At 35.8% G+C, this 23,096-nt stretch overlaps 1 protein-coding gene across 4 annotated transcripts in view; it reads right to left on the bottom strand.

Annotated features, from left to right (window-relative positions):
- The window catches only part of CDH18 (cadherin 18), a 577,532-nt gene that overhangs the window by 47,391 nt on the left and 507,045 nt on the right, over positions 1-23,096 (bottom strand). For all 4 annotated transcript variants that reach the window (XM_082380804.1, XM_082380803.1, XM_082380806.1 and 1 more), the window contains exon 8: positions 20,179-20,315. In XM_082380804.1, coding sequence (XP_082236930.1) covers positions 20,179-20,315 — 137 coding nt within the window. The remainder of the gene's footprint in view (positions 1-20,178; positions 20,316-23,096) is intronic.

The following is a 23,096-nucleotide window of genomic DNA, read 5'->3' on the forward strand; positions in this document are numbered from 1 at the left end:
GAAGTATATATAATGAAAACAATAAAAAAGCCAGAGCAGTCTACATTTATAAAAAATCTAAAATGTGTCCAGATTCATATACAAGATATTAAAACATCTTTTCTATAACCTTTAAATTCTTACAATTTCAAGGAACAAGAAAGGTGAGACTTAGGACAGTTAGTGTCATTTTGGAACTGAATACAAACATTTTAGAGTGGAATTTTTCTGCATAAAATGAAATCTATTGGTTGAGATCTTTAACTCACATATTAAACATACACACTAATTTCAGAGTCAATCATTGAATATCGTTACATATTTATTAAAAACATATGTTAAACATTCTCTTTTTGAAAAACATTTGAGAATACTTCTAGAAATATATGCTCTTAGTATGTGCACTCTTCGTATATACCTAGAGAAGTTTTTCACATGCAATAAGAACCATGTATAAGACAAGTAATATCAGCAATATTAATAATACCTGAAGCTATAAAAAATAGAAAACAACCCAAAGCCATTGGAAGTTGTACGCATTAGTTAAAATACATTTATTTTCTCATCACAGTGAAAATGAATAAATTTTTGCTGTACTTCTCTACATGGATGAATCTTTAAAACACAGCACCAAAAAAAAAGAAAATTCACAGAAACTGCATATAATATTAGGCCACTTATATTTACAATGCCCATGAGTCAATAAATATAAAGATGCAGTTATATACATAAATATAGATAAATGGCCAAACTGTATTTGGTAAAACTATAAAGAAAACAAAGGAACAAATAATACAAAATTCAATATTGATGAGCTCTGGGTGGAATGGAGAGGAATGTCACAGTGAGGCACATGTAAAGCTTATTTCTTCAAGGTGGGTGGCTCTTAAATTAGTGTTTATTTTATTACTTAAACTGACTATATACTTAAGATATCAGTATATCAATATTTGATATATCTTACAACACCAGTTGAAAAATAGTTGGTCCAATTATTTTAATGTATCCATATATTAATAGAGATATGTGTGTACATACACATACATATACATATCTTCATTCATTATTTCAAATTATGTTCTAATTACCAGCTAAGCACAATTTTCATAGTTTTGTTTATCAGTGTCTTCCTTTAAGGGTTTTACAATTTGTACTTTTACAAAACTTTCCCTTTTCCTAAATCATAGTCATATTATCCTACATTTCATTTAAGGTTTAATTTTTTTCCTCCACAAATTGGAAGTGCTTATTTTTTATGGTTGTGAGGTAGCTAAATAAGTGTACTTTCATTTTTTTTTTTTTTTTTTAAGTATTGTCCCCACCCCAGATCTACAGAGTCAGAGACTCTGAGGGTGAAGCCAAATAATCTTGTTTTTTGTTTGTTTTGTTTTTAATTAATAGCTACTTTATTTATTTATTTTTAGCTGTGTTGGGTCTTCGTTTCGTGCGAGGGCTTTCTCCAGTTGCGGCGAGCGGGGGCCACTCTTCAACGCGGTGCGCGGGCCTCTCACTATCACGGCCTCTCTTGTTGCGGAGCACAGGCTCCAGACGCGCAGGCTCAGTAGTTGTGGCTCACGGGCCTAGTTGCTCCGCGGCATGTGGGATCTTCCCAGACCAGGGCTCGAACCCGTGTCCCCTGCATTAGCAGGCAGACCCTCAACCACTGCGCCACCAGGGAAACCCAGTGTACTTTCATTTTCAGAGTCAGATGACATACCTCTGTCTTCAACTGTTTGTTGCAGTGGCTGTCCATTCTCCCCACTGGCCTGCCAATAACTGTCTTTTAGCAATTCGCATGGTTTTCAAAGGATGCAAATTGTATTAACACATTTACTTTTCAAAATTGCTATGTGGTTTAATATGTCATCAATGTTAGTATATTTTGCTTTATGTGTTGTTTGAAAATGATATGTATTCTTTAAGTTTACTGCAAAATATATATACATATATATGTAGTTAAACTCAAGTGTTTTTCTTTTGTTCTTTGAAACACTTTTATCATTACTGACTTTTTGGTCTGCTTAATAAAATGTTTCTGAGAGAGATCTGTTACCATTTTCCTCCATGATTATGTTTTTTGTTTATTTTGAATGCATTTAATTAGGTACATACAAGTTCCAAATGGTTACATCACTGGGTGACTTTCTTATCATCCTGATAGCTTTTTGTTTTAAAATATATTTTGTCTGATACTAACAGTTCTGCCAGATTTCTTTTGGTTAGTATTGTCTATTTTTTTATTGTATTCTATTATTTTAAAACTTTCTATATCTTTATATCTTATCATGTGCCTATTAGGAATAGCATAAAGATTATTTTTTCTTATTTCACTCCAGTATGGTAACATTGTTTGTTTATCTCACTTATGCCACTTTGGTTATTAATATATATTTTTACCACTTTACTGTGTGCTTCAAATTTGTCCTAATTTGTCTGTTTTTAATCCTTTCTAATATTACTTTCCAGTAGATTAAGGTTTTATTCTTATTAAATTTCCGTTCTAATTTTACATCTGTATACTAAATTTCTTTTATTTTTTTAATCTAGAAATGTTAACATGCTTGTGTAACTCTGGAAAATCTAAAAACAATTGGCATCTTCACTTTCTTCCTGAACATTACAAGAACTGTTATTTTATTTATTTATTTATTTATTTATTTATTTATTTATTTATTTATTTATTTATTTATTTTTGGCTGTGTTGGGTCTTTGTTGCTGCGCACAGGCTTTCTCTACTTGAGGTGAGCGGGGGCTACTCTTTGTTGCAGTGCGTGGGCTTCTCATTGCGGTGGCTTCTCTTGTTGCGGAGCATGGGCTCTAGGTGTGCAGGCTTCAGTAGTTGTGGCTCGTGGGCTCTAGAGTGCAGGCTCAGTAGTTGTGGCTCACGGGCTCTAGAGTGCAGGCTCAGTAGTTGTGGCACATGGGCTTAGTTGCTCCGTGGCATGTGGGATCTTCCTCGACGAAGGCTCAGACCTGTGTCCCCTGCATTGGCAGACAGATTCTTAACCTCTGTGCCACGAGGGAAGCCCTGCAAGAACTTTTAAATGCTTTAATTCCAATCAAGTCTTGCAAGTTTATGCCTATAAGTTATGGTGATGATGATGATGCTTGAGGTTTTGTTAATCCGTCAAATTTGACATTTTATGTTATTACAGAGTCAGTGTCCTCATGTGTACCATTTGCTTTGTCATCATTCCTTACTGAATCTTAAACTTTCCTTCTGAGATAATTTTCTTTCTTTCTAAGAACTTCCAAAGTAACAATGTTAACCTCCTCAACTTTAGTTGTTTGAAAACATTTCTGTTTCACACTTGTCAAAGAGTCATTGAGGCCAACGTGATGTGAAATGACATGTAAGAAGTGTCACATACTCAGTGTTTCTAACAGGTAACATTTTCACATTTTCACTTCCTCTACCCAGAACTAAGTTGAAAACAGAAGACATGCCTTATCTTTACGCTTTGTTTGGCAGGATGTGAGTGTGAATGTGTGTGTGTGTGTGTGTGTGTGTGTGTGTATCTTGGTTCACCCTATATGACTGTCATGTTTTGCAGCCTTAATTTCTTTGGGAGTATTTTGTCATACTGAAAAAAATAACTACGTGGTATTACTTATGATTTAAAAGGAGCATTACGGCAGATTAAAGGAGGCAAGGGTTAAAGACTATTTAGACTATTTAGAAAGCTATTGCAATAATCCAGTGGGAGTGATGGTTGTTTAGACAGGGGTGGGAGTGATGGAAATAGGAAGAAGTGGTGGCCTCATGGATATTTTTTAAAGTATATCTGACAGAAGTGTCTGATGAACTAGAAGTGCAGCATGACAGAAAGAGAAGAGTCGAATGTGACCCTGGGTGATTTACATAGCGATCTGAAGACTATGACCATCGTTGAGATGGATAAGGTATCTGGAGGAGCAAATTTACAGAGAAATTGGATTTTGAGGAAAAGTTTTACTTGGATCATGTTGAGTTTGAGACCTCGGAAAAAAGACATCAGAGTGGCTAATATGGTATTCAGGGAAAAGGTGACCAAGCTGCCACAGATTTAAATTCAAGAGTTATCTCTATGTAGATGTTAACAAAAGTCCATTAGATTGAATGAGATTACTTGGGCAATAACTCAAGAAAAGTCTGAGGACTGAAAATCGGGAGGCGCCACAATTCAATGAATGAAGAGATTGGGAGGAACTAAGCAGCACGCTGAGAAAGAAGAATCGGTGAAGGAATAAGAATGTTGTTTCCTTTAGCTAAAGAAAGAACTTATTTCTTGAAGGAGTTGTGTCAATTGTGTCAGATTTGCAAATTCTTTGAGCAAATGGAGGCATGAGAACTATACCTTGGATTTTGCAGTATGAAGGACAAGAGTGATTTTGGTGAAGTAATAAAGATAAGATTCTTTAGAGTGAGGTTGAAAGAGCCTGAGAGAAGAGAAAAGGCAGACTGTGAATACAGGCAATTCTTCCAAGGAGTTTTTCAGTCAAGGGAATGAAATAGTAGAGGTGTATCTGGAGGGAAACAGTGCATCAAGGAAGGTTTTTGGGTTTTGTTTGCTTGAGTTGATTTTATTTTCAGATAGAAAATAAAGCCTGTTTTTGAGGACAGGGGAATTATGTACCAGATAAGGAAAAAAAAATACAGGAAAGAGGAGAAATTATTACTGGTGCAATGTCTCAGAGTGAGCAAGGAAGGACAGGATTCAGGGCACACATAGCAGGATGGCCATAAGCATGGCGTGAAGAGTTCATTCACAGTAACTTTACAGAAGCCAGATTTATGGGGATTATTGCCCACAGTACTAGTTAGGTTGGTAGATATGATAGAAGGAAAATGTGGACACTCTTTTCTGACCGGTCTTATTTTATGTCACTAGAGAAGCAAGATTATCTGATGTATGTAAGGAAATTTGAAAAAGTATTGAAGAATTGTAGAGAGAGGAAAACGATAAAATACATATTTAGCAGGACTGTATGTAATTGCTTGAGTTACTTGAGTTTCTTTTGAATAAACAAATGTGTTCTAATTCTTTTAGAATTTGATACTGAGATTGGGATAGTGCAATTAGTAATCCCTCAATGTATTGACATATTGGGTAAACAATGACAAAAATGGAATGTATTAGATATTATAATTGTCTGATCAAACTCCTCCTTGTGTGTAGAATCCAAGAGTTTTGAATGGAATTGACTGCAAGTGAAGATAAAAATATGAACCACGAAGGTCCTGAGCCAGTGTGGACAATCCCATACATTTTGCTACACCAAGTAATTAAATTATGGGCACATTTTGTGTATTAAATATTATTGTTAAAGACAGTGAATGGAGGTTAGTTCATAAATGACTTAATTGGAGCAATGTTTTTAATGGTTGTCCAAAGTGACAATTTATCTCACTCTGGGTGTGAATGAGGTTGAGTGTATCCCACCTTAAGTTGGCATTCATCCTGTTAATATACTAAAAGTTAACGTAGTACTAGTTGCTTGTTACTATAATATAGCAACATTAAAGCAAAATATGAGATAAAAAGAAATGCAGAAATGGAAAAATCACAGAGAAATGGAGATAGATACCTGATCAAAGTAAGCCTGAAGCCCGATTCACCTAAGAAATTTGCAGGTAAATGAACCAATAAATTTATTTTAAATCTTAGACCAAATTGAATTATTTTTTGATATTTTGGAGTAATCTGTCATATGGCTATAGGTAACTAATACACTGACCCATGCATGTATAAATAAAAATTTCAGAAAAGTATTTTATTGTATTACTTTTGATCATTGGTTAAAGCAATGCCAGCTTCTTTGTGTGTTATTCCCTTTGTGTGCTAAGGAAAAAGGGCCCATTAGGAACTTTTGTGTGCGAGGGAAATTGCTAATATGAACACATTGTGGAAGACAAATTTTATATATCAAAATAAGCACACTGACAATAACAAAAGAATGTGTAGAAGCCAAAGGGACTTAAAACCACCCACTCTTCAGTAACAGGGTTTTATATTGCTAGCTGCAGCTGCTAACAAAAATTAATTTCAGATTAGAAGACAACAAGGAATGAGTTCATAAAATCTAAATTTAATTTCCATTGCCTGCAGTTAACAATTGGACTAAATTTGAAATTTGTGGATGCTAATCTTTGAATATGTTTGCATGAGAATTGAAGGGGAAAAATGAGAAAGATTCAGTGAATAAAGAACATGTACACATTGGTTTCTGGACTTGAATTATGCATATAATCTGAGAGAAAAAATGAAACAGGGAGCTGAGGCAAATCTTCATATCAATGCACAAACATGCAGTTGTTGTTATTGTTGCTTAAACTGTGAACTCTGGAGACAGCAGAACCTTTTGGACTCATTAGAAGTATGAATAAACAAGCATCTCTTCGACTTTGACTCCTTTGGAAGTACAACTGTCATGCAAGCAATTAATGAAAGAGAGTCCCATTTCGGTGTATTGATCAGATAGAATACATTCTCACATTCAGTGCATGGAACAAGGAGAAATCGAATATTTTAGGTAAAATGGGAAATATACAGTGATCATTGCAATGTGTAGTGAATGATGAAGTTGTTGGGTAATTAAGGTGGGTGGAGAAATGAGGGCAAAGAATATTCATGAATTCAACAAAATTTTATTAACCCAGTTCTATATGTCAGGAAATTTACTAAGAATTTGGGAATACTCTGATAAACAAAGACAAAATAGACCTGATTCTTAGATTTGAGATGTTCACAATGTAGTAAAGGTGAAAAATACCACAATAAAATGTGATAAGTGCTATATTCAAGACTAGTAAGTGATGAACGTTATTCTAAGGCCCACATAGAGTACAGAAGGGAAGGAGCTGTAAAGTTTGCCTGAGGAGTTGAGAAAAATTTCACAGATGTTGTGACATTTGAAATAGTTCTTGAAAGAAAATAGCTGTTTGTAAAGCAGAAGAAAATGAGAAGAGGGCTTTGAGAGATGAAAGGATTATAAAATTATTGAAAGAACGTGGCCTGTTTGAAGGTCTGTGACTAAAAGCGTGATATACATTTTTCAGAGGATTAAGCTGAGAACAGAGGGCCAAATATTATCAAGAAAAACCATATATGTCATATATGAAGTTTATTTCTCAGGCAAAAACAGGACATGTGTATGTGTGTGAGTGACTGTGTGTGTGTGTGTGCATGCGCATGTGTGCATGCCCATGAGAGTAGCACTACATGGAACTATGACATAAATCAAATTGTTATTAAAAACAATGTTTCTTAAACTTAATTTACATTAGAATCACATAGGTCAGTGTTTTTTCAAACTTTAGAATGAATGAGAATCACCGATAGGGCCTGATAAAACCCAGGACACTGGGCCACAACCAGTTTCTAATTCATGGGGGTCCCAGATATTTGGTCAAACATTATTCTGTGTGTTTTTGTGAGGCTGTCTCTAGATAAGATTAACATTTAAATTGGGAGACTGAGTAAAGCAGATTGTTCTCCATTATGTGAGTGGGCTTTATGCAGTCAGCTGAAGACCTGAATAGAACCAAAGGCTGATCCTCCTTCAAATAAGAGAGAATTCTCTTGCCTGATGGCCTTCGAGGCATTGGCTCTCCCTGGTTCTGGCCTTAAGATGTACCCTAGGACATGGGATCTGAGGATTTTAGACTTGCCAGTCTCCATAACTGCAGGAGCCAACATAAGCCAATTCCTCAAAATGAATCACCATATTGATTCTGAATCCTATTGGTTCTGTTTCTCTGTAGCACCCTGAATAAAACAGGTACAGCTGACAGCAGAATGCAGGCTAATCTTTATTCATCTCAAGGCTGAATCCATGAATTATCCACTCTATGAAATCTTCACTGGTCCTCTTACAGAGATTAAGTCACCATGTTTTCATGTTTCTCTAGTCCCTTAAAAATGTATCACCACAACTCCCTCTTGCGCAAGCATTGCAATCACAACTAACTGCTGAACAATCATTGACAGGAAGACACTGGAACTCACCAAAAAAGATATCCAACATCCAAAGACAAAGGAGAAGCCACAGTGAGATGGTAGGAGGGGCACAATCACAAGTAAAATCAAATCCCATAACTGCTGTGTGTGTGACTTACAAACTGGAGAACGCTATTACCACAGAACTCCACCAACTGGAGTGATGGTTCTGAGCCCCACGTCAGGCTTCCCAACCTGGGGGTCTGGCAACGGGAGGAGGAATTCCTAGAGAATCAGACTTTGAAGGCTACAGGGATTTGATTACAGGACTTCAGCAGGACTGGGGGAAACAGAGACTCCACTCCTGGAGGGCACACACAAAGTAGTGTGCGCATTGGGACCCAGGGGAAGGAGCAGTGACCCCATAGGAGACTGAACCAGACCTACCTGCTAGTGTTGGATGGTCTCCCGCAGAGGTGGGGTGTGGCTGTGTCTCACCATGAGGAAAAGGACACTGGCAGCAGAAATTCTGGGAAGTACTCCTTGGTGTGAGCCTTCCCAGAGTCCGCCATTAGCCCCACCAAAGAGCCAGGGAGGCTCCAGTGTTGGGTCGCCTCAGGCCAAACAATCAACAAGGAGGGAACCCAGTCCCACCCATCAGCAGACAAGTGGATTAAAGTTTTACTGAGCTCTGCCCACCAGAGCAACAGCCAGCTCTACCCACCACCAGTCCCTCCCGTCAGGAAACTTCCACAAGCCTCTTAGATAGCCTCATCCACCAGAGGGCAGACAGCAGAAGCAAGAAGAACTACAATCCTGCAGCCTGCGGAACAAAAACCACATTCAAGGAAAGATACACAAAGTAAAAAGGCAGAGGACTATGTACCAGATGAAGGAACAAGACAAAACCCCAGAAAAAACAACTAAATGAAGTGGAGATAGGCAACCTTCCAGAAAAAGAATTCAGAATAATGATAGTGAAGATGATCCAGGACCTCGGAAAAAGAATGGAGGCAAAGAGCGAGAAGATGCAAGAAATGTTTAACAAAGACCTAGAACAATTAAAGAACAAACAGAGATGAACAATAAAAAAACTGAAATGAAAAATACACTAGAAGGAATCAATAGCACAATAACTGAGGCAGAAGAATGGATAAGTGACCTGGAAGACAGAATGGTGGGATTTACTGGTGCGGAACAGAATAAAGAAAAAAGAACGAAAAGAAATGAAGACAGCCTAAGAGACCTCTGGGAAAACATTAAACACAACAACATTCGCATTATAGGGGTCCCAGAAGGAGAAGAAAGAGAGAAATGACCCGAGAAAATATTTGAAGAGATTATAGTTGAAAACTTCCCTAACATGGGAAAGGAAATAGCCACCCAAGTCCAGGAAGCACAGAGAGTCCCATAAAGGATAAACCCAAGGAAAAACACATCGAGACACATAGTAATCAAATTGGCCAAAATTAAAGACAAAGAAAAATTATTGAAAGCAGCAAGGGAAAAATGACAAATAACACACATGGGAACTCCCATAAGGTTAACAGCTGATTTCTCAGCAGAAACTCTACAAGCCAGAAGGGAGTGGCATGATATACTTAAAGTGATGAAAGGGAAGAACCTACAACCAAGATTACTCTACCTGTCAATGATCTCATTCAGATTCGATGGAAAAATCAAAACTTTACAGACAAGCAAAAGCTAAGAGAATTCAGCACCACCAAACCAGCTCTACAACAAATGCTAACGGAACTTCTCTAAGTGGGAAACACAAGGGGAGAAAAGGACCTACAAAAACAAACCCATAACAATTAAGAAAATGGTCATAGGAACATACATATCGATAATTACCTTAAACGTGAATGGATTAAATGCTCCAACCAAAAGACACAGGTTTGCTGAATGGATACAAAAACAAGATCTATATATATGCTGTCTACAAGAGACCCACTTCAGACCTAGGGACACATACAGACTGAAAGTGAGGGGATGGAAAAAGATATTCCATGCAAATGGAAATCAAAAGAAAGCTGGAGTAGCAATACTCATATCAGATAAAGTAGACTTTAAAATAAAGAATGTTCCAAGAGACAAGGAAGGACACTACATAATGATCAAGGGATCAATCCAAGAAGAAGATATAACAATTATAAATATATATGCACCCAACGTAGGAGCACCTCAATACATAAGGCAACTGCTAACAGCTATAAAAGAGGAAATCGACAGTAACACAATAATAGTGGGGGACTATAACACCTCACTTACACCAATGGACAGATCATCCAGACAGAAAATTAATAAGGAAACACAAGCTTTAATTGACACAATAGACCAGATAGATTTAATTGATATTTATAGGACATTCCATCCAAATACAGCAGATTACACTTTCTTCTTAAGTGCGCATGGAACATTCTCTGGGGTAGATCACATCTTGGGTCACAAATCAAGCCTCAGTAAATTTAAGAAAATTGAAATCATATCAAGCATCTTTTCTGACCACAAAGCTATGAGATTAGAAATCAATTACAGGGAAAAAAACGTAAAAAACACAAACACATGGAGGCTAAACAATACGTTACTAAATAACCAAGAGATCACTGAAGAAAGCAAAGAGGAAATCAAAAACTACCTAGAGACAAATGAAAATGAAAACATGATGATCCAAAACCTATGGGATGCAGCAAAAGCAGTTCTAACAGGGAAGTTTATAGCAATACAAGCCTACCTCAAGAAACAAGAAAAATCTCAAATAAAAAATCTAACCTTACACCTAAAGGAACTAGAGGAAGAACAAACAAAACCCAAAGTTAGCAGAAGGAAACAAATCATAAATATCAGAGCAGAAATAAATGAAATAGGAACAAAGAAAACAATAGCAAAGATCAATAAAACTAAAATCTGCTTTTTTGACAAGATAAACAAACTTGATAAACCATTAGCCAGACTCATCAAGAAAAAGAGGGAGAGGACTCATATCAATAAAATTAGAAATGAAAAAGGAGTTACAACAGACACTGCAGAAATACAAAGCATCCTAAGAGACTACTACAAGCAACTTTATGCCAATAAAATGGACAACCTGGAAGAAATGGACAAATTCTTAGAAATGCAGAACCTTCCAAGACTGAACCAGGAAGAAACAGAAAATATGAACAGACCAATCACAAGTAATGAAATTGAAACTGTGATTAAAAATCTTCCAACAAACAAAAGTCCAGGACCAGATGGCTTCACAGGTGAATTCTATCAAACATTTAGAGAAGAGCTAACACCCATTCTTCTCAAACTCCTCTAAAAAATTGCAGAGGAAGGAACAGTCCCAAACTCATTCTATGAGGCCACCATCACCCTGATACCAAAACCAGACAAAGATACTACAAGAAAAGAAAATTACAGACCAATATCACTGATGAATATAGATGCAAAAATCCTCAACGAAATACTAGCAAACAGAATCCAACAACACATTAAAAGGATCATACACCATGATCAAGTGGGATTTATCTCAGGGATGCAAGGATTCTTCAATATATGCAAATCAACCAATGTGATACACCATATTAACAAATTGAAGAATAAAAACCATATGATCATCTCAGTAGATGCAGAAAAAGCTTTTGACAAAATTCAACACCCATTTATGATAAAAACTCTCCAGAAAGTGGGCATAGAGGGAATCTACCTCGACATAATAAAGGCCATATATGACAAACCCACAGCAAACATCATTCTCAATGGTGAAAAACTGAAAGCATTTCCTCTAAGATGAGGAACAAGACAAGGATGTCCACTCTCACCACTATTTTTCAACATAGTTTTGGAAGTCCTAGCCATGGCAATCAGAGAAGAATAAGAAATAAAAGGAATACAAATTGGAAAAGAAGAAGTAAAACTGTCACTGTTTGCAGATGACATGATACTATATATAGAGAATCCTAAAAATGCCCCCAGAAAACTACTAGAGCTAATCAATGAATTGGGTAAAGTTGCAGGATACAAAATTAATGCACCAAAATCTCTTGCATTCCTATACAATAATGATGAAAAATCTGAAAGAGAAATTAAGGAAACACTCCCATTTACCATTACAACAAAAAGAATAAAATACCTAGGAATAAACCTACCTAGGGAGACAAAAGACCTGTATGCAGAAAACTCTAAGACACTGATGAAAGAAATTAAAGATGATACAAACAGATGGAGAGATATACCATGGTCTTGGATTGGAAGAATCAATATTGTGAAAATGACTATACTACCCAAAGCAATCTACAGATTCAATGCAATCCCTATCAAATTACCAATGGCATTTTTTACAGAACTAGAAGAAAAAATCTTAAAATTTGTATGGAGACACAAAAGACCCTGAATAGCCAAAGCAGTCTTGAGGGAAAAAAACAGAGCTGGAGGATTCAGACTCCCTGACTTCAGGCTATATACAAAGCTACAGTAATCAAGACTATATGGTACTGGCACAAAAACAGAAATATAGATCAATGGAACAGGATAGAAAGCCCAGAGATAAACCCACGCACCTATGGTCAACTAATCTATGACAAAGGAGGCAAGGATATACAATGGAGAAAAGACAGTCTCTTCAGTAAGTGGTGTTGGGAAAACTGGACAGCTACATGTAAAAGAATGAAATTAGAACACTCCCTAACACCATACACAAAAATAAACTCAAAATGGATTAGAGACCTAAATGTAAGGCCAGACACTATAAAACTCCTAGAGGAAAACACAGGAAAAACACTCTTTGACATAAATCACAGCAAGATCTTTATTGATCCACCTCCTAGAGTAATGGAAATAAAACCAAAAATAAACAAATGGGACCTAATGAAACTTAAAAGCTTTTGCAAAGCAAAGGAAACTACAAACAAGATGAAAAGACAGCCCTCAGAATGGGAGAAAATATCTGCAAACGAATCAACAGATAAAGGATTAATCTCCAAAATATATAAACAGCTCATGCAGCTCAATATTAAAAAACAAACAACCCAATCCAAAAATAGGCCAAAGACATAAGTAGACATTTCTATAAAGAAGACATACAGATGGTCAAGAAGCACATGAAAAGCTGCCCAGCGTCACTAATTATTAGAGAAATGCAAATCAAAACTACAGTGAGGCATTACCTCACACCAATTAGAATGGGCATCATCAGAAAATCTACAAACAACAAATGCTGGAGAGGGTGTGGAGAAAAGAGAACCCTCTTGCACTGTTGGTGGGAGTGTAAATTGATACAGCCACTATGAAGAACAGTATGGAGGTTCCTTAAAAAACTAAAAATAGAATTACCATATGACCCAGCAATCCCACTCCTGGGCATATACCCTGAGAAAGCCATAATTCAAAAAGACACATGTACGCCAATGTTCATTACAGCACTATTTACAATAGCCAGGTCATGGAAGCAACCTAAATGCCCATCAATAGACAAATGGATAAAGAAGATGTGGTACATATATACAATGGAATATTACTCAGTCATAAAAAGTAATGAAATTGGGTCATTTGCAGAGATGTGGATGAATTTAGAAGCTGTCATACAGAGCGAAGTAAGTCAGAAAGAGAAAAACAAATATCGTATATTAACGCATATATGTGGAACCTAGATAATGGTACAGATGAACCAGTTTGCAGGGCAGAAATTGAGACACAGATGTAGAGAACAAACATATGGACACCAAGGGGGGAAAGCGGCACGGGGGGTGGGGGCGTGGTGGTGGGATGAATTGGGAGATTGGGATTGACATGTATACACTAATATGTATAAAGTGGATAACTAATAAGAACCTGCTGTATAAAAAATAAAATTAAATTAAATTTAAGAATTAAAAAAAAGAAAACTTATCACCACAGTAATTATCCATAATGCAATTATTTGCTTAACTTGTCTTTTGCATTAGACTCTTAAATTCCTCAAAGACAAAATAATACCCTCAATATCATTAGTGCCTAAAATACTACACTACCTAGCAAGTATCATTTATTAATATATTCTGAGTGAGTTAGTTAAGGTATACTTTAGGACCAAGATGATAAAGTTTACCATACCAAAGTACTGGAATGGTAGCCAAGGAAGTAGAACATTCCAAGAGGAAAGAGGATGATTAATATAGTCAAACATCACAAAGAAATCAGGGGGGATAAGAAATGAAAAGTACTCATTGGTTTAGCCATTGGGAAGTGATGAACACATTGGCAGTTTCTGAAAAGCACTTAGAATAAAAGTATACGTTATCCTGAGCTAAGACATTAACATGGAAATTGAGGGAGATGAGAGCTAGGCACTTGAAAAATATATTAAGAACTACTTATTGAGTGCCTACTAGTGCTATTATTTTACTAAGGAGTCATATAAGAGGAAAAGTAAGTGATGACATATAAGTTTGAAAGAATATTTATTATCCTATAAAAAAAATAATACCCCCAAATTTTACAGATATTTTAGGGTTATGGTAGGTAGAATTCTAAAGGTGCCAGCACATGATTTCTGTCCCTTGGTTATTCAACTAAACACTAATCTGGGTACTGTTGTGAAGGAATTTTGCAGGTGTAATTAAAGTCCCAAATCAGGTGACCTTAAAACACAAAGATTATTTGGGTGGGCCTGACCCAAATGGGTGAAAAGCACTGAAAGCAGAGACTTTCTCCAGATGGTAGCAGAAGAGAAAATTAAATAGATTCAAGCATAAGAAGGATCTGACACACTGTTGCTTGTTTGAAGGAGGTAAAGGAATGCAGGCAGCTTCTAAGAGGAGGGAACTGCCTCAGCTAACAACCAGGAAAAGAGTGGAGCCCTCACACCTACATCCTCAAGAAAGTGGATTCTGCCACAAGGAAAATGAGCGTGAAATCAGATTCTTCCCTGGAGCCTTCAGATAAGAGCCCAGCCCCGCTGATACATGATTTCAGTCTTTCCAGATTTAAAGCAGAGAACTCAGGTGAACACTCCTGGACTTCTGACCTCCAGAAATCATATGATTATTTGTTACACATTAATAGAAAAGTAATAGACATTACCAAATAGCTCCATTATGGATTACATTGTTACCTGTAACATAAATGTTCCACAGGTATTTATTGAGAAAGTACCCTTCCACCAGAACTGTGATATGTGATAATAAGACACCACTTTCTATTTCCCTGACCAAAGACACATATTGAATTTATTTGATTATTAGTGTATTCTTTAAAATTGTGAAAATAATCTTATGTCTCAGAATGAATTTTTAAAATAATAGAATAAACCTCAATCAGTTAAAATACCTGACCAGTACTTGGGTTCAATGGACATCAGCTGCCACAGAGGGTCATATTAGAATAAGCACAGATCTAGGAACCAAAATATTTAGATTCATATTTTGTGTGAGTCTCACTTTCCTTTCTCTTATAAAATAAGAAAATATCTGTTTTCTCTATTTCACAAAAATTTTTGTTAGGATGACATGGTTGTAAAGCACAGCATACAAGTGCAGATAGCTGCTAGTTATGTTTAGCTGCAGCAGTAAAAGATATCACAGACCAGACCCACGTCTCCTGCCTTTCCTGCATGACTGGGCAGCTGAATAATCACTTTGACCTAGAACCACAGGATGAAAAAAGGCAGAGCCAAACATCATGTAATTAACAGCTGCATTGCATCTGAGCCCCACCTGAATGCTCAAAGGATGCCCACTTCAGCTGTGACACCCTCAGCTTTCACACTGGTCCTCTAGCAGGAGGCCTGTTCACCTGAAGGAAGGACCAATATTTTGTTTTTGTTTTCTTTTGCACAGAGGTGCTTTGCTCTTATTTTCTCTTAAATCCTGGTGCATTGCTTCATCTGCCCAGAGAAGGAAAATTTCTCTTCTCTTAACCCTTAGGTAGGCTAAACAAGTATTTTAAAACATTAACTTCTAATTTTAATTCCATAGAACAACAGTCACCTCAAAACTGTTACATTAAGGTTTTACAAGATCCCATTTCTGCTCTTGAAAGACAATGTCAATAGAATGAGAAGATAAGACACATACTGGGAGAAAATATTTGCAAAAGACACATCTAATAAATTAGTTACACAAAACATGCAAAGGAGTCAAAATTAAACGTTAAGAAAACAAACAATCTGATTAAAAAATGGGCCAAAGACCTTAATAGATACTTCACCAAAGAAAACATACACATGGCAAATAAGTATATGAAAACATGCTTCACATATACGTCATCAGGAAAGTGCAAATTAAAGCAAGATACTACTACATATCTATGAGTGGCCCAAATCCAGGGAAGACTGACAATACCAAATGCTGGTTAGGATGTGGAGCAATGGGAATTCTTATTCATTCATATCTGGTGGCTATCCAAAATGACACAGCTGCTTCATAAGACATTTTGTCAATTTCTTATAAAACTAAACATACTCTTACCATATGATCCAAGGATTGCACATTTTGTATTTACCGAAGGAGCTGAAAATTTCTGGCCGTACAAAAACCTACACATGGATGTTTATAGCAGCTTTATTTCATCATTGCCAAAACTTGGAAACAACCAAGATGAATTCATCTTCAGACGATGAATGGATAAACCTCTGGTACATGCTGACAATGGAATATTATTGAGTACAAAAAGAAATGAGCTATCAAGACATAAAAAGACATGGAGGAACCTTCAATCCATATTACTAAGTGAAAGAAGCCAACATGAAAGGCTACATACTGTATGATTTCAACTACATGACATTCTGGAAAAGGTAAAACTATGGAGCCAATAAAAAAGATCAGTGGTAACCAGGGGCAGGGATGGGGAGACATGAACAGGTGGATCACAGAAGATATTTTAGTGCATTCAAATTACTCTGTATGATATTATATTGATGGGTTTATGCCATTATACATTTATCCAAAGCCATAGAATAAGGAGTTAACCCCAAATTAAACTATAAACTTTGGTTGATTATGACGTGTCAATGTAGGTTCATCAATTGTAACAAATGTATCACTCTGATGGGGGAATGTTGATAGCAGAGAAAGCTAAGCATGTGCAGGTGCAGAGAATATATGGCAAGTCTCTGTCCATTCCTCTCAATTTTGCTATGAACCTAAAACTGCACTAAAAAAAATAAAGCCTTTAAAAAGATCCTGTTGAAAAAGTATCCAAAATAGAAAATACTTTGATGACATGGCTCATGTTAAAGTAAATGCTTACAAACAATTGTACGCGGAAGGGCTCCCAACTCCATTTAATAGGCACTTAGGCCAAGCAATCAGTAAGTGAATGTGAGCTTTTCCAGACACAGTCTCCCAATATGGCTATAAAATCTTAATTAGTGCTCATTCTTTCTACATACCTGTTTATGATTAGGATTAAATTATATTTTAGAAGTGCTCATTGAGGAGTCTCTAAGGCTTCTTTACTACCATCTATAAAATTCAGGATGTTACTCTTTACTGTACTGTTTTACTTAGTAGATGTGTATTAACTCATTTCCCATATGAAATACTAGCAGATGGTAAAAAAAAAAAAAAAGAACGTAGTCAGTACATATTTAAGAATTTACTTCAGTAAAAATGAACGTTTCCTTTAATAATGATTACAAATAATATAATTTTCATGATATACTTGAACTCATGTATATTTATAAATGAGCTTCTACTTGACATAAATATTATTTGGGCTGAGGTGAGATTTAGAAGCGACCTAAAGTATGGCTTCCGATCAAAATACCTCTGGAGTTGAACTTGATGTTATTTTAAAATAAGTCCCTATTTTTCCTGACAAGCAAATATCATTCTCTCCAGGGATTCTTCCCTTCCTTCTTCTGTACATGGAACCTGTTCTCAAGAAGAACTACACAATATTTTTGGAAACTTTTCAATGTCTCCATCACATCTACTTCAGTATATCAATCCATTTATTCTTTTATTGTAAAACTAATTTTAAACGAGCCTTTATCATTTGACAGTTATTTTATTGTCCTTGGGTGACTAAGACCATGCAAATCTAGACCTAGTCTGGTTATTTTGAAAATGAAAATTAACCAGGATGATAACAAATGAACCCACTCATGTATTCTTTATAACACTCATTTAAAAGTAATTTTTCAGCACAGTATTTCCCTTTGAAAATGCTAATTTTCAAAGGGAAATACTGTGCTGAAAAAATATCTAAATGGAAACCACTTGAGTTGATTTTTCTGATGCAAAACATGAAAAATTCAGGTGGAATAGAAAAGACTGGAGTAGTTTAATTACTGATTTGTGATAAAGGACGTTATAAAAGAGCATAAACCACAATGAGCTATCAGCCCACATCCACTAGAATGGTTATAGTCAGTATGTAATAATAAATACTGGTAATAATATAGAGTAATCGGAACCCCCATATCGAGTTGTTGTGAATGTAAAATTTAGCCACTTGGGAAAACAGTCTGGCCGTTCATCAAAATTTTAAATATAGTTTCTTTATGACCCCGCAATCCCACTCCTAGGTATATACCCCAAAGAAATGAAAACTCATCCACACAGAAACATTCATATTAATGCTCTTAACAGCATTCTTCAAATGAGGCAAAAAGTGGAAGCAACCCAAACATCTATCAAGTGATGAATGGATAAATAAAATGTAGTATATCCATATAATGGAATCTTTTTTAGCAATAAGAAAGAAGGAAATACTAATACATGCTACAATGTAAATGAACTTTGAAAATATCATGCTAAGTGAAATAAGCCAGTCACAAAGGACCATGTGTTATTGATTATTTTATATGAAATACCAATAAAAGGCAAATCTATTGCTATAGACTGAATGTTTATGTCTCCCCAAAATTCAGAGTGGACCACTCATGAGTGAGATTAGCACCCTTATAAAAGAGACTCCGGAGAGATTCCTTGCCCTTGCTACCATGTGAGTACACCACTAGGAGACAGCCATCTATGAACCAGGAAGTGGGTTCTCACCAGACACCAAATCTGTTGGCCCCTTGATCTCGGATTTCCAGCCTCCAGAACTGTGAGAAAAAAATGTTTGCTGTTTAAAGCACTCAGTTTATGATATTTTGTTATAGCAGCCTAAACAGACTAAGACATCTACAGAAACAGAAACTAGATTAGTCGCTTCTTGGGTTGAGGCATGGGGAAGGGGGGTAGAGGGTGATGACTAAGGGGGACAGGATTTCTTTTTGAAGTAATGAACATATTCTAAAATTGATTGTGGTGATTGATGCACAGCTCTGAATTTACTAAAACTCATTAAACTATACACCTTAGAAAGGTGAATGGTATGGTATGTAAATTATTTCTAAATGAAGTTTTAATATTTTAAAAATTTCTTATACTTTCTGAGGGCAAAAGAAAGAGAGAGCATAATTTCATTTTACATAGCTTTATTTTCTAACATGAAGTATTCCTAAATTTTAATATTTATAGTTCACTCATGAGCATGTTGGAATCTTTTAAAATGTATATGTAAGCTGGGTATACTATACTAAATTTTAGTATAGTATATATAATACTAAACTTGGGGCAATTTGTACCTTTCATTTATTTCTCAACATTTAAAGAAAGACTTCATTTTCTTGACAGTAGTCCATTTTCCTAAAGTTTTATTCTAATTTCATTTGAAGACAGTTATGTACATCTTTTTGAACTCAGAGATAATTGTTGATATTTATGCTTTTTTAAAAAAACTTAGGTGTTTAGCACAATGCAATGTTCTGGATGAGGATGGAACAATGGCCTTCCTCAGTTGTATATCATGTATGTCTCTTGAAAAGAACTTAGACCTGCTTGTTGAAATTCCAAGAGCTATTCTTTTGCTATAAAATTTCTAAGTGTTAATTGAAGCTTGAAGAAGGTTGTTATATTGATAAAATTATTCAAGCAAAATGTTAGATTTTCATTTCTTCTCTTTATTTTCCTAAACTGCTCCACTGTATATGAAGTATTCTTCTTCTACTTAAGTAAGGCATAAGCACATGACAAAGCAAGTCTCACAATTAAGAAGATAACCAAATATTTTGACTCAGCGATGCAGACTAAGTGTTCTGTGATGCCAATTTTCCACCACTATGTGGGGATTAAAGTAAAGAAAAAGGTATAAGCTTTATTCACTGCATCTGACAATGAGTAATTGTACCTACTTCATGCTATGTACTCTGCTAGATCATGGCATAAAAAATAGAAATCATGAAAGCCCTGCTCCAGAGAAAGTCTCAGCATAAATCTTCATGTATAAGTGACATCTTTCCTATGGTACATAATGTAAAGAAATTTACCATTTTCTGAAGCAGCAACTGTGATGTTGTACCATGGAGTTTCTTCTCTATCAAGAACCTTGGTAGTCTTAATGGTTCCAGTGTTGGCATCAATGTTGAAAAACCTGTCATCTTCAGCATTGTAGTCGATAAAGTATCTAGAGAAAAAAAAAAAAAATTGGTTACTCTTTTACTTGATGCTATAATGAAGAAAAGAAAACTGAACCAAGGGAGGTATTAAATCTAATATACTCAAATATTGAAATGTGTATTTTTACTTCCCATATTTGGCCCTTAAGATTTGCCCACCTGTTTTATATTTGCATAGAAATGATATCAATTATTTTTCTGTCAGTCTTTAATTAAGGTTTAATTCAATTACTAATTCAAAAAGTTAAAAAACATAACACTAAACTCCATGAATAGAATAGTAGGTAGTAGATAGCAAAAACACAGTAATTAATAAGGGAAGGATTAAGAAAACTGCCTCTGTGAAGACCAGAGTACACTGGGAAAAAAATTAAACCTTTAATGAAACTTCTCATTGCTATATGTACAATGTTTTTAGGATAACAGATGTTAAAGATTAATTTATCTTGGAATTTCATCATGGCTGAGGTTTGAAGATAAATACAAAATGAAAAACAAAACATTTTAATTAATGACCGTTGTGTCTCCATCACCTAGCACCGTGTTTAGTCAAAGAATGAGAAAATAAACAGGAAGTAGTTTGCATCCTTAGCCACAAATCTTCTTCCCTCACTAGTTCATGTAATTTTGTAGGGCTCTCTTCTATTAGGTTTGGCCTCCAGCTTACTTTGACAATAGAATGAGTTGAAAGTGATGGTGTTCTGTTCCACATTTGGGTCTAGATTTCATGAGACTTTAAATGTTTCCTCTTATGCTCTGCCACTACCATAAGAAGCACATTCCAGGGCTAGTCCACTGGTTCCCAGAAGAAAGATGAGCCCCAAGGGCAGAACTGTCAGCTTCCCATCCTAGAGTAGAGCTACCTAGTAAATGAGCAAATGTAGGAATGAATGCCCTGGAGATAAGCAGACTTGGCAAAGAGAAGCCAGCCTAGTTCAGCTGATCCTCAGCTAACTCACAGACACATACACCATGGTTATACATGACTTTTTTCTATACCCTGAGTTTTGGGGTTTTACATTATTCAGCAATGGTTAATTAACATAAATGTGAATAAATAATACAGTCAACAATCATCATATGTTCTAGAAATGTTCCAAACTATTCCTAAAACAACTTAATGAGTTTTTTTTTTCCTCCTCAAACCTCTAATACTTCTTCCCTCATCATTAATCTTAGCTTAAGTGACATTTCATCTACACCTGAAGAAAAAAAGATGAACTATTATGTGAGAAGTGCAAGGGGCAGAATACTTGAATATGGGGAACTAAAGTGCAAAGATCCAAATTAAAGAAAGAGCTTGACTTGGTTTAAAAACAGATAGGTGTTTCAATGTAGCTGGCAGAATGAATGAAGTGGAGGGCTAGGGCATAGGACGAGCAAGTCCTATATAGCACATGGTTAAGAGTTTTAAATTTTTTACAAAATCAATGGGAAAACATTTTTAACAAAGGAAATAATGGATCTATTTACATTCTGGAGAAATGACAGTGGCTGCTTTGAATCTTGGATTGTAGAATGTTAAAAACAATTCAGAAAAGAAATGATGTCATCATGGGAAAAAATGGAAAAATTAGAAGAAAATGAAGTGTATAAAATAGTGCTATATATTGACTACAACCTGTAAAGCTTTTTGTTATAGTGGCATTGGTAAAAAGAAGAAATTACAAATGACTCAATTTTTGTGTTGTATCTGTATATTTGATCTAGCACGTAATTAATAAGCCCATTCATGGAGCTGGATAAAAAGTTAGGGGAAAGATTCCCTTTGGGAGAAAAAGAGTTTGGGAGAAGTCAATGATTTTGACATGTTATATCTTAGATGTCAATTAACATAAACATATGGAATAAAAAGAAGAAAATTAGAAATGGGTGTGGAGTTCAAGCGTACTTTCTGAATGAACAGGAAATATAAATTTGAGATAGATCAGCCTAAATGTAAAGTAATGGGAACAATCTCATCTGGGAGAGAATTGTAAGAGAAAAGGAAGGGAAAGATTGAGCAGTACAGCACCCAATCTTTTGAGTCTAAAGCAGTCCATCATCTGAATAGGAGAAGGTACCAGCAAAAGGAGAGGAACAGCCCAGGGGAGAAGGAAAGCTGGGAGGGAGAGGAGGCATAGAAATCAAGAAAGGAGTGTTCTAAGTGGACAGCTGAGGTAAATTTTATTAAGTTGAGTGAGGTTAGTAAAGGCTGAATTGGATTTGACAGGATGGACACCATTGGTTAATTTGAAAAGAGTAGTTGCAATAAAATATGAAAGGATGGAAGTTTTACTGTAGTGGACTCAAAAGTATATTGAATGTGAATATAGGAAGTTCATGAGTCCTGAGACTTTATCAGATAACAGTACCTGAAGGAAAGATGAGAAAAATGGCGCCTTATGTCATCAGAGAAGTGGGTTCAACAAATTAATGTTTTTCTGATATGGGAAATATTAGTCACTGTCTTTGCTGAAGAAAATAATAATTTTGAAAGAGGGAGGAAAAAAAGGGGACTTCCCTGGCAATCCAGTGGTTAAGATTCCACACTTCCAATGCGGGGGTGGGGGTTCGATCCCTGGTCGGGGAACTGAGATCCCACATGCCATGTGGTGCAGCCAAAAAAAAAAAAAGAAAAAAAGGGGGAATATCTAAAAAAAGAAAATTCATGAGAAGGTGAACAGACTGGGTTCCAGAGCACAAATATAAGGATTTCCACTGAAAGTAACAGAGACACTTCTTCCATTTTAACATGAGGAAAATCTCAGAAGATAGGTGATTGTGGTGATGGAAATATTACAAACTTC

This window comes from Balaenoptera borealis, assembly GCF_965194805.1.
Source record: "Balaenoptera borealis genome assembly, chromosome: 2".
Classification (NCBI taxonomy): domain Eukaryota; kingdom Metazoa; phylum Chordata; class Mammalia; order Artiodactyla; family Balaenopteridae; genus Balaenoptera; species Balaenoptera borealis.